Raw genomic sequence first — 12,726 nt, forward strand, 5'->3', positions numbered from 1 at the left:
TACATTTAGAAAAATAGCTCAAGCAGAGCTAACGCTCGCCTGTTCACTCAAGCGGGGAACAACCCTCCCAGCTGCAGTGTAGATATTCCCTCAGAGAGGTGAAACTCTCCTCCTCCTGGGAACTGGGAGAAGGGTGAGAATAATCTAGTTTTGTTTTGCTTCCCATTCTGGGAAAACACACACAAAACATATCTACCCAATGTGAACCAATATAGCAAACCAATGTGCTCCAACGATTGCTTAACCTATAGTGCTTCCCGTTGGCCAGGAACAGCGAACCGCGACCACTGGGAACTGCGGGTGGCCGTGCAAATGTAAACAAACGATCTGGTGGCCCGCCAGCAGATTACCCTGATGGGCTGTGTGCGGCCCGTGGGCTGGAGGTTGCCCACCACTGTTTTATAGGCAACATAGTTCTTGACTAAGATTTGGAAGATTTTTTCTGAAATATAGTATGGCTAATTACTAAGACTTGGGTCTATCATATTAGAGACCTGGATTCTATTCCCAGTTTGTATGACCTCTCAGTGGGAAAGGAGGCCATACTCAATAACATGGTTGTGAAGGGCACAGAATTATTAACACCTGTCACTGGAACAAACAAGTCTAGAACCCATGGGCCTTTGGTTCCCAGCCCAGTACATCTTCCCCTTAGTCCAAAGACAGTTTGATGGGGGAAACCAGCACTAACAGGGGTGACCACCATTGTCATAGCATGCCACAGACAAAATGACAGAGGCAAGACAATGGGACAGTGTATGTGCAATGCTAATGGAATTATCAATGGATTTTGGCAGCAAGCCAGGAACAAGCTGTATTAAGAAATACACAGGCAGGAAAATGGCAATCTTTCAACAGATTGGAACGTGACTTCATGAAAATTTGTTAAGGCTTGGCCAACATAAAGACACCTCACAGGAGCATCTGCTCCCAAATTTCAAAGTCTGCTGCATGTTATGGAGGTGTTAGAACTCTTGAAAAACACCTTTACACTACAAAAAAACCTTACCATTATTAGACAGTTTTAATATAAGGGTTGCTACCACTCCCACTATCATACTTGAGCCACTAATGCATATGCAAAATATTTCCAGTCACAATACCTGTTCTCAACTATGAGAAAATAAAATATTGCTGCAGTTTCTTTTGGCTGGACATGTATGAGGGGCAACAAAGCTACTATCACATGACTGAGCAGGGAGCCAAGGTAAGCGTGATCCAGGCATCGAACAAAACAGTCCCATGATCTAAATGAAAAGGAAAAACAACAAAAAATAAATATTTTTTTCTGCATATGGGCATTTTAAGTGAATCATGACATGCAAACACTAAGTATTTAAAATAATTTTAGTTTCATGAGCTATAGGTATACACCAGAACACCCATACACAGAATTTGAAATAAGTTGCTGTCTGAGTACATTGTCAATTCACCTGCAGCATAACTCTGGAAAGTCATCCTTGTATCTTAAGCCTGTTCTCAGTGTAGTCATCATCTTCACTCTCACTGAACTGATATGTTTGGAACCCATAAGCTTCATTAAAGACATCAAACTGCTTAAGGCCTGAAAATAAGGAAAGCTCTCTTGAACAAAATAGATATTTGATAAATTAATTGTACAGTGAAATAAGAAATTAACTGTTAGATGTTAACTTTTGTCCATAATTTGCAGCTGAAAGTTTTATACAAGAGTTTAGTTGTTAAATCATTAATTTAATTAACATTAATTTAAAACTTTATGGTCAAAATTAAAACCACACACCATTTTCTTTGAAACCATTAAAGCAACTTCCAAATTCCTATTGTATTTGTATACAATAGTGTCTTGATTAGCTGCAATAGCAAGGCTATTGAGTAAACATAGTAAGTGGACATAGTGTACTTAGATTTCCAGAAAGCCTTTGACAAGGTCCCTCACCAAAGGCTCTTATGTAAATTAAGCTGCCATGGGATAAAAGGGAAGGTCCTTTCATGGATTGAGAACTGGTTAAAAGATAGGGAACAAAGAGTAGGAATTAATGGTAAATTCTCAAAATGGAGAGGGGTAACTAGTGGTGTTCCCCAAAGGTCAGTCCTCGGACCAATCCTATTCAACTTATTCATAAATGATCTGGAGAAAGGGGTAAACAGTGAGGTGGCAAAATTTGCAGATGATACTAAACTGCTAAAGATAGTTAAGACCAAAGCAGACTGTGAAGAACTTCAAAAAGATCTCACAAAACTAAGTGATTGGGCAACAAAATGGCAAATGAAATTTAATGTGGATAAATGTAAAGTAATGCACATTGGAAAAAATAACCCCAACTATACATACAATATGATGGGGGCTAATTTAGCTACAAAAAGTCAGGAAAAAGATCTTGGAGTCATCGTGGATAGTTCTCTGAAAATGTCCACGCAGTGTGCAGAGGCGGTCAAAAAAGCAAACAGGATGTTAGGAATCATTAAAAAGGGGATAGAGAATAAGACTGAGAATATATTATTGCCCTTATATAAATCGATGGTATGCCCTCATCTCGAATACTGCGTACAGATGTGGTCTCCTCATCTCAAAAAAGATATACTGGCACTAGAAAAGGTTCAGAAAAGGGCAACTAAAATGATTAAGGGGTTGGAACGGGTCCCATACGAGGAGAGATTAAAGAGGCTAGGACTCTTCAGCTTGGAAAAGAGGAGACTAAGGGGGGATATGATAGAGGTATATAAAATCATGAGTGATGTGGAGAAAGTGGATAAGGAAAAGTTATTTACTTATTCCCATAATACAAGAACTAGGGGTCATCAAATGAAATTAATAGGCAGCAGGTTTAAATCAAATAAAAGGAAGTTCTTCTTCACGCAGCGCACAGTCAACTTGTGGAACTCCTTACCTGAGGAGGTTGTGAAGGCTAGGACTATAACAGAGTTTAAAAGAGAACTGGATAAATTCATGGTGGTTAAGTCCATTAATGGCTATTAGCCAGGACGGGTAAGGAATGGTGTCCCTAGCCTCTGTCTGTCAGAGGGTGGAGATGGATGGCAGGAGAGAGATCACTTGATCATTGCCTGTTAGGTTCACTCCCTCTGGGGCACCTGGCATTGGCCACAGTCGGTAGACAGGATACTGGGCTAGATGGACCTTTGGTCTGACCCGGTACGGCCTTTCTTATGTTCTTATGTAAAGGGCTCTTTGACCTGAAGAGATTTCAATCACATACAACTATTATAGTATTTCAGTGAGTTGATTGTAAAGGAAGGGCAGCCATCATGCAGAGAATTTGTATTGGAATTTGAAATCCAGTCTCATTTTAGTTACTCAGCTAATTATTAAGGACTTTCATTCATCACTATACTGCTTGTCTCATACTCCTATAACAGTTTTATCTTCAAGACTTCAGAACTTTCTTCAAGATCTTTTTGCTGCTCAAAGTAATATAGTGGTTGTCACCACCTTGATCATGGTCTTCTCAATGCTGAACACTAACTGTTGAAGAGAAGCTTTACTGCTGTCATCCCTCCTTGCAGCTTATGGTTATAATGACTACATAGCACATATGGAGGTTACTCTGTCCAATAGTTTTCTAGGATTTGTGAGGGGGCACACCCTCCCTCTAATAAGAGAAGGCTAACAAGTTCTTCTGGGCTCAGCCAGCACTAACCAGGCACACCTAGAAAGGTTTGCTCTGCCTGGAGAGAGAAAGCTTAAAAAGGCAAAGCCTGACAGAGGAAGGGATGATGACTAGGGAGAAGCCTGCTGTATCTCAGGGCTAGGTCTACACTACGGGGTGGGGTGGGGGGTCGACCTAAGATACGCAACTTCAGCTACATGAATAGCATAGCTGAAGTTGCGTATTTTAGGTCGACTTACCCGGCTGTGAGGACGGCGGCGAGTCGACTGCTGCCGCGCCGCCGTCGACTCCGCTTCCGCCTCTTGCCGCGGTGGATTTCCGGAGTCGACGGCAGAGCCATCGGGGATCAATTTTATTGCGCCTTCACTAGACGCGATAAGTCGATCCCCAATAGATCGATTGCTATCCACCGATCCGGCGGGTAGTGAAGACGTGCCCAGAGACTGCAAGCTAAAGGGACAGATCAACATAGAAGAAGACAGTCACAGACCTTGCAACTCCTGAGACTGCATGGACCAGGTTTAAAGTGGGAGTGACCCAAAAGAAAGGGCTGAAGGCAGATCCTAACCCTGATTAAAGACGCTATACCTGCAGATAAGCCAAACCCCAAAAGGGTGACAAAAAAGATTGCACCACCTTTGTCTCTTTTTTATTCTGATTATCCCTGTCTCAGGGGAGGGAGAGAGAAAAGAACCTTTTTGTTTGTTTTGTCTTCTTTGGAGAATTCCCTGTGTGCCACAAGCAAGGAATGACTCTATAAGCAAACCAAATCATGGGGGGGGAAGGGGAAGGGGAGACTCCCCGCCACTGGACACCAAAAAAGAACTGCAGCTAAGGTTTCTAAACCTCCCATCCTCCATTTTAGTACTTTGTAGAATTCTCAGCAATTTAATAAAGGGAAATACTGACATATAAAGTTTTCTGGAAGTCCACAATAATTCTGTAATCATGCCATTATATAAGCATCACAATGAATTCTTCTCTCAAAGAAGAAAATCGTTTGCAACAATAAGAATACGAGCCATAAGCCTCCACCATTACAGAATTTACAGTCTTTCTTTATGTAATCTCTGGGGAACAATAACCAGACGACTAGCAAATTTCTATTATAAAAGAATGGAAATATAAATCCTTAAGTAAATATTCATTTTACTTTTTCCCTTTAAAACTTCAAACTTTGGACATGGTCATTCTCCTAAATGGTATAAACAGAACACAACATTTTTCTTTTTACATTTCACAAGATCCACATAATCTTTCCATTAAGCATTACCTTCTGTAAGCATGTGTAATAAATTCCCTTTGTATAAAAATGTTCTATTCAGAAAATAATGAATTTTCCCTTCACATTTTAAGAAGCAGGGAAAGAATCTTCCAGGCTCCCCAAATTTCACTCCCCCCCCCCTTTCTAGAGGTCCTCATGCTGGAGAATTGTTTAATACTTATATAGTGCCCTTAGTATGCATGGCACTTTAAACAAATAAAAAAATATGATTACTTTAGAATGTAAGCTCTTCAAGGCACGAGAGAGACAGATAAGAAATGACAAAGAAAGGGAAGAGAAGGATGAGGATTACAATAGATAAAGAATGTTAAGCGTGTATGAAGCATGAAAGAAGAAATTCAGGAATAAGTTAGGGCAAGGAACAATATGCAAATAACTTCAGAGGTAAATCATGAAAATTAGATGAAAGGAGATTTTTAAATATAGATTTTAAAAGGCACAGAGTGAAGATGCTTGCCACAAAGAGGTCATTCCAGACAAAAAGGGCCATAAAAGACATGAATGGAAAGATTCAGTGGAGCGGAGACAGAACGTAGGGCAGGTGAAGCAAAGGCTGAGATGTAAGCAGGGGTAGATTTATGCAGCACCTAGAAAGTGAGAAGAAGTTTACACTTGATGTTCAAATAGACAGGAAGCCAACAAAGGGATTCAAGGGGTGACAACAAAAACAAGGTTACTCTAGCGGCAACATGTTTGATAGACTGAAGGAAGAGTCAGTAAGGCCAGAGGAAGTGGTGACTACAGCAGTCCAGGCAAAAGAGACAGAGAACCCTGTCATGAATCAACAGTGGGATAGAAGAGGGGACAGATTTTAGAAATGTTATAGCGGGAGAGTAATAAGATTTGACAAGAGACTAGTTGGGGAAAAAACAACAGAGTGGAACTGAATTAGTGAGCTTGAATGACTAGGAAAATAGTGGAGCTGTCAATGGTTATGGTGAAGGAGGCAGAGAAAGAGTATATAGCTGCGAAACCTCAGCAGATGTTTTAGCCTTGTTACATTTGAGAGAGTGGCAGAATATCCAGGAGATATCAGAAAGACAGGAAGAAATGTGAGCCCAGACTATGGAGGAAACGTCTGGGTCCAGAGGAAGATTTGAGAATCATCAGGCTGGAAGCAAGACAAGAGATCATGGGAGGACAGACTTCTAGGAACAACAGAGAGGGGGAAGAAGAGGAGTCAATATAGATAAGGTGGAAGGAGTGTTCACCTAAGTTAAGAGGCAAATCAAGCAAGGACAGAGCCATATAATGTAAAGATGAGAGTATCTCAAAAAGAACTCTACAATATCAAAAGCGGGAAAGAGATGCAAAGGTGACCTTTAGATTTGGCAAGGCAGAGGTTATTTCATTTCAACTGGAAGCAGCTCCACAGAAACGGTCAGCACCACTCATCTGCCAGAAAGGGCTGCTTAAGAGAGAACCTGGCACGTTTCTCATGGCTAAAAGGTATTGCCTCAGAATTGCAGAATTTTCAGATTTTGCCATGAGCTTAATACCAATTTCAAAGCAACAACTTAATCCTTGCAAGGCAGCTTACTGTGTTGGCCATCATGTTGCCTGAAAACACTGCATACTTGTCCTTGTTTTACAGTTCAAACTGATGTTCACTCACCATTTTCTTATCTTCAACGCCAACACTGGAGCTCAATAACTGCATGTTAAAAAAGGCCAAGATACCCAGCAATTTAGGTTGTAGATAATCAGCCTAAAAAAATAAATAATAAACTTTTACCAATAAGACATTCTGAAATATTTAGAGATTAAATATTAAATTGAGACAATTTATCCATTATAGTTCCTTGTTTAAGTAAGTTTCACAGCATATTAATAATTTTTGAACAGCATGTCAGGTTTCACATTTTGCCTGACTGCATAAAGTGAATGGAAAGACATTTCACTGTAAGCACATCTTTATGGTAAAATAAAAAGGGAATCTATTAAGATAACCTAACACACATCCCAAAGGGCAAACAAAGATCCTCCAATATATATATATAATTTACTTTGAGAAAGGCATTTACAGAAATATCACTGGCTGCACAGACACCGTTCTACTACTTCTATTATATGGAAGTTTCTTCAACAGGTTGTGCGTTTTTATACTTATTTGTGTGTTTTGTCTCCACATTACAGAAGTTCTATTTAATGTAGGGTACTGAAATATTAAAATTTCTTCAGGTTTTTATATATTAATTTTTAAGAGGTGCTCAAAATTTACTACACTTCCTTTCCCCTTCCTCACAGTGGAGAGTGAGATTGTTGAATTAAAAACAGATGTAACTTATTTCTCCTTACCATTAGCTCAGGTGATGTTATGTCTCTGGGTCCCTGATACAGATCATCATTCGATGCAAATGAAGCCAATATTGACAAACCATTGAAGACCTGCTGATAGTGCTCTCCTATACGTAGCAATAATTCATTATGCAATCCCTGGTAGTCTTGTCTCAACAAGCTGCCCAGTTCTATTTCTGTTTCATTCTATAAATCAATACCAACAGCAGAGAAAAAACAAATGTTATTATACTCAAGATATACAATACAAGGTAGATTGTCTTATGGAAAGAACCTTTGAGTCCAATAGCTCTAAGAAAAAACTTACATTCATATAACAGACAATTCAAACCTTCCAAGGTAGAGCTCTAAATTTAGCTGCCAGCTCAGAAGAAATTTGTTCACAACCAAAAGGGACTGACTATAAGCTGACAAAACTATTCTCCATATACAAAAAATACATTTAGAAAACGAAATTGGTGTAATAACTTCTCATGTATTTAATATATTGTGTTTAAAGAGGAAAAAATATCCCCAGCTTGTCATCTATTATTGCTCCTAATCTGCACATGTAAAGCTGGCAAATGCTCAAGTTACCTTGAGGTAGTGAAGTGCTCGCTCCAGCTCATCCTTAGAACAGGAACAGACCAAGTGGGAAAAGATGTATTTGAAGTTGTTGATTAAGATTTCTCTTCGGTTTACATTCAGCTGTTTTGCTATGGTTCGAATAAGTGCAGACGCTGCAGGACTAGCCTTGGCAGCAAGGTCAGGCAGTAGAACTTGCAGGGTTCGCTGATAAATTAAAAGCACAACACTTACAGAAAAAAATCTGTATTTAATCTTGGTATGCTAATATGAAATTATACCTGTACACCTATTATCTTGATTTAAGGTTGACTTAGTGAGAGCGACTCAACAGGGATACTAGAGAGGAAAATATCTTAGTCATGGAAAGACTAATGGAAAAAGAGTAATTTCATAGGGCTGCAATAATAGGAGATATGAATCCATACAAATGGCAAGTGAAAGTATAGTTCGTCTAGTTAACCTCTCAACAAAAGGAAATCTAGAGGAAAACAAGAACAAACAAACCACAGCCAGAACACTTTGTCCTGTCCAACTGTTGCACATTTCCCCACTACCAACAAACCAGATGCTGATCAAAAAAGTTTGAGCTTGTGTGAAAACTTTGGCTATGTTCCTAGTTCATATTAAAGTAGTCCTCTTCAAACAGGACAACATTAATGCAAACTAGGAACTTATAGTTCACATCTGCAGCAGCCACACGGGAAGTTACAGCGCAGAACTTTGGTGTGCACTGCTATTCATACTCTTGTAGTCCGATCTGCAGGGCAATATAGATAAGCTCTTTGACCTTAAAGAAAATAAGCAGTGTTTATATTAAGGAGGGCAACAAATGAAGATGTTATTTAACCAAAGCATCTTGGTATTTTCTGCTTGAAACAAAGAACAGAAGGTTACTTAGAGAGAAGGGGGAAAAATATCCTGAATGAGGGCTCAAAAAATGGGCTCAAAACAGAGACTTTTGATTGAACATCTTATCCACTCAGAAGCTGCAGAAGCCAATAAATAATAAATGAGTACTTTTGTTTAATACTTGGGTAGTTTGCCTCCCCTCAGACTCTGAACCACTCAATATGCCGCAGTTTCTGGATTGAACATCTCCTCCCTGCTTAAATTGCCAGCAGCAATTCTAAATTATCCCAATTTATAGCTACCAATAATTAGAGGAGGAGGGGGTTAAGAAACAAATCCAGAGTTACAAGATTTACAGGAAGATAGTGGACTAAAATTTAAAAAAAAATCCAAGCTCACAAAATTCAGAAGTAAAAAACCTATCAACTCACAGACAGAAAGCGGTTGAGGTCTGGGAAATCAAATACATTGGCAATTTCAGATAACGTGTCCAGGGCCATCCTTCTCTGATGAGCAGCCTCTTGTTTTTGTAGCTCATTACTCTGGCATGGAGTGTTAGAAAGTACTGCCATCTGGCTGGAGTGCAGGGATTCCACTAGAAACTAAACATTAAAAGATAACTTTCAATATTAGTTTTCCACCTCCAGAACATAAAATCCACACTCAACAAAGATATACAGCCAAGCACTTAATCTAAGGATAAAAGTTTTAGCTTCTCTTTCTTCCTGTCTACATTTTTCTTCTATTTACACTAAATTGAGGATGACCAAAACTGAAAACCATGGATCATTACATTTGACGATACTCAAGTTGTAGTTTAAAAAATTTACTTTGGAAACCTTAATGGTGGCATGTCATCCAGCTAGAAACTGATGTTACATTACTGCCTTCTGGGAATATATAAAAACTGAAAAGAACTTAACCTTTTAAATAACCTGTGGGAAAAATCACTGTTGCATTATGAGTGTAACATAAGATCAAATGTAATATCAATTTTAAAAGTAGAGGAAGTGTGCCATATAATGCAAAAGATTATGTGGTTCTATTATTTCAATACTTAGGGAGCTGGGACATGAGAGGGAAACAGAATGACACTGCTGGTGTCACAAACCCAGTCAAAAGTAAGAGTCCCAGTCTTCCTTGAAAAGGTTAATTTCTTTTAGAAAATTATGTCAAATAGAACTCCTCCTATTTGTACTCTACATAAAACAAAAGCTTTTTTTTAAATTTTACTTTCAGCACCACTTTTAAAAGTGAATGAGGAAAACATTGCCACACAAATTCACATCTGTGAGGCAATGTTTTCCTTTGCAACCTAGCAATATAATGTGTGCTCCCGAAAGTAATACTCTTTTTCCTCACCTGACAGATAGGTTTCTTGTACTGACTGAAAAGGGCTTGCAGTTTTATAGACTTGGCGGCAGCCAGTGCTCTAATTTCCGTATATGCTGCTCCAGCCACGGATGCTGACTTTGACAACAAACAGTGCAACAAATGCAAGAGCGCAAATGGCACCAAATCCCCTTTCGCTGCCCTTTCAAAAGTGAGCAGAAAAAAATTACACTGTTAGCATGAAATGCTAGTTACAACACTAGTCAGACTACCTCTAACATATGCAGGTTACCATGATAAATACAATTTGTCACTGTATTTTTATATAATCTCCTATTGTACACAAAATGGATGCCATGGTAAAGAACAGATGATTTCAACAAATATGAATATATAGTATTTAATCATCATTTAGTATAAAGACTTACTCTTTGAATGGACTTGTCTTTATTAATTATAATTAGGCTTGGCAGAATTGAACTTTTAAAATTAATTTTGAAGGATAATATCTTTATTTTATCAATTTAAATTTTCACACTTTTAGGAAATTATGGGATGTCAGACAAGAATTATTTAGTGATAGTAGACAATGAGATTCCAAAAGGTAAATACTGAACCGTAACCATAATCATATGTGGAAATATTTGTCAGTTTGTGTGTGTACAGTGAAATCAACTTTTCTCAATAAAAATTGAATCCTTCCAAAACCAAATTATAATGCTATCTTTTCCTAAAGAAAAAAAATACTGTCACTTGGGCTCTGACCCTACACAATTGGACCTATGACAGAAGACCCTTCCACGTGGAACCCTAGTGAATACACCAAGGCTCAGTACAGATGCAAGGGTCTGCCTGTGTGGATGTATCTGCAAAGATGGGGCTCTGAAGAGTATTATTCTTGTATTCACACCTGTGCAACAAGTTTCTCGGAACTATAAACCGAAAATACTTACGAATGGTTCAAAATAAAACATACAACCAAAAGGTACCTTCCAATATCCCCTGTTGTTAGAATTAATGTATCCTTCAACTCATTATTTCTTGAAATTTTAGCATTTGTATAGGCCTCTTTCATTCTTGAAACAAAAAGCTGAAAAAACAAATTTGAAATGGACAAAGTATTCAACATATTAGTTAAACAAGATTGTTTTTGTTGTAACAGTTTTGCATTTTTGGCATCAGAAAAGAAGTCTTGGGTTCACCTCTTTTATGAATCCTTCCTCGGAGTCCAAGGATGCCAATATGTTCCTGATATTGTCACTGAATGCCACTCTTACATCTTTATCTGGATCTTCCATTAGATTTAGTAAAGCTCCAACAAGAATCTTTACATCCGATTCATCATCTCTAAAGTCCAGATGTTTGCAAAGATGAGGTATATTCTCTATAAATGCTAAGGGAGAGAGAAATGGGTTGAAGAAGGAAAAGGAAGATAAGTGTTTAATTCTTTTAAAAACATACCAGAATAATTAATGATAAAATAATATACAAAAACATCAAACAGCCTGTTTTATATTTCATAAAGCTATTAAAAAAAGTGTCAAACAAAATGGCTATTTATAATTCAGATTTATATCAAATGTTAGACTTCTACTGAAAGGTACAGAATGAGTAACTACAGTAGATATTAGATTTAATTGGACTTAACATCTACAACTAACATCTGATACTAAGTTAACCATGCTTGAAAGTTCATGTTTATATATCTATAGTGACATTTGTTGAGCAATATGGTGTACAGAAATACACAAGTGGCTACTGTAGTTTGCTTACACTGTGCATCACCATAACTATTTTGTGAATGCTGACTGTACGTTAGCCAATAAAAATATTAAGATGTCAGTTGTGTGGGTTGAGGAACAGAAGCTGATATGATATGTCAAGCATTCATTTTTTTTGCTTCTGCCAGCTAGAGCCAATGGAAAATATCATGAGCACAATTTCTCTTTGCTTCCAGAAAGCTTGTATATTCGTGCTTCCAGAAAGCTTGCATATTCATCCACCATTTCAAAAGTCAAGTGCTTGACCTATTTGGGAAGGAGGTCTACTATTAATTTATAACATACTTAAAAGAAAGCAAATAAAGATTGAGAAAATGGGATGGGAGACAAAAAAGACCAAAAAGAGTGGAATTAGTGAAAGGTATTAAATAGAAGATACAAATTAACAATTAAGGAGAGGCCCTTTAGTGCTAAATGCTAAGCAACCACAATCCTCATTGACTTCAACACGAGTTGAGGGCACTCAGCGGTGAGGTATCACACGTCAGACTTACCAACACATAAGTTGTGTTGTCAGACCATACGCAAACACTCTTCTTCTCACCTACTGTACAAGTTGCAGGTTGATAGAAGGAATACAACACAGAAGTCGGGTGGCGAAAAAGGACAGTGCAAGTAATTTTAGTATACTACATAAGAGTGTGAAGGCTAAGAAAAAAAATAAAATCACTTTACCTAGCTTTACTGAACTAGGTACTTTGCTTTCAAGAAGATTAAAAAATGGCTTGAAAATGGAGGCTTTCACTGAACATGTATTTTCATGAGCAGAGATCACCGTGAGGCTGCTACATAAAATATCATAAGTTACATGCTCAATATCAGGTTCTGTTAATTGAGGACTTAAATTAAATGTCCCAGCAAGACAGCAAGCTAATTTCCCAGCAATACTGGCACAAGCCTTCTTGACTAACTCAGAAACATCATTGATTTGGTCTCTGTAATGAAAGAAGAAAAAAAATCTTCAGTATATCACTTAATGAGTCATTTGCAATTTATATGCAATACA

General features: G+C 38.0%; 1 protein-coding gene across 2 annotated transcripts in view; it reads right to left on the reverse strand.

Annotated features, from left to right (window-relative positions):
* ATR (ATR serine/threonine kinase) overlaps nt 1-12,726 on the reverse strand; it is an 80,182-nt gene that overhangs the window by 47,921 nt on the left and 19,535 nt on the right. For both annotated transcript variants that reach the window (XM_065410739.1, XM_065410738.1), the window contains 10 exons: nt 12,396-12,655; nt 11,142-11,332; nt 10,929-11,029; nt 9,970-10,141; nt 9,039-9,209; nt 7,768-7,962; nt 7,192-7,377; nt 6,509-6,601; nt 1,434-1,564; nt 1,104-1,247 (listed from right to left, as the gene is read on the reverse strand). In XM_065410739.1, the coding sequence (XP_065266811.1) occupies nt 1,104-1,247; nt 1,434-1,564; nt 6,509-6,601; nt 7,192-7,377; nt 7,768-7,962; nt 9,039-9,209; nt 9,970-10,141; nt 10,929-11,029; nt 11,142-11,332; nt 12,396-12,655 (1,644 nt within the window). The remainder of the gene's footprint in view (nt 1-1,103; nt 1,248-1,433; nt 1,565-6,508; nt 6,602-7,191; nt 7,378-7,767; nt 7,963-9,038; nt 9,210-9,969; nt 10,142-10,928; nt 11,030-11,141; nt 11,333-12,395; nt 12,656-12,726) is intronic.

This window comes from Emys orbicularis, chromosome 9 (genome assembly GCF_028017835.1).
Source record: "Emys orbicularis isolate rEmyOrb1 chromosome 9, rEmyOrb1.hap1, whole genome shotgun sequence".
Lineage (NCBI taxonomy): Eukaryota > Metazoa > Chordata > Testudines > Emydidae > Emys > Emys orbicularis.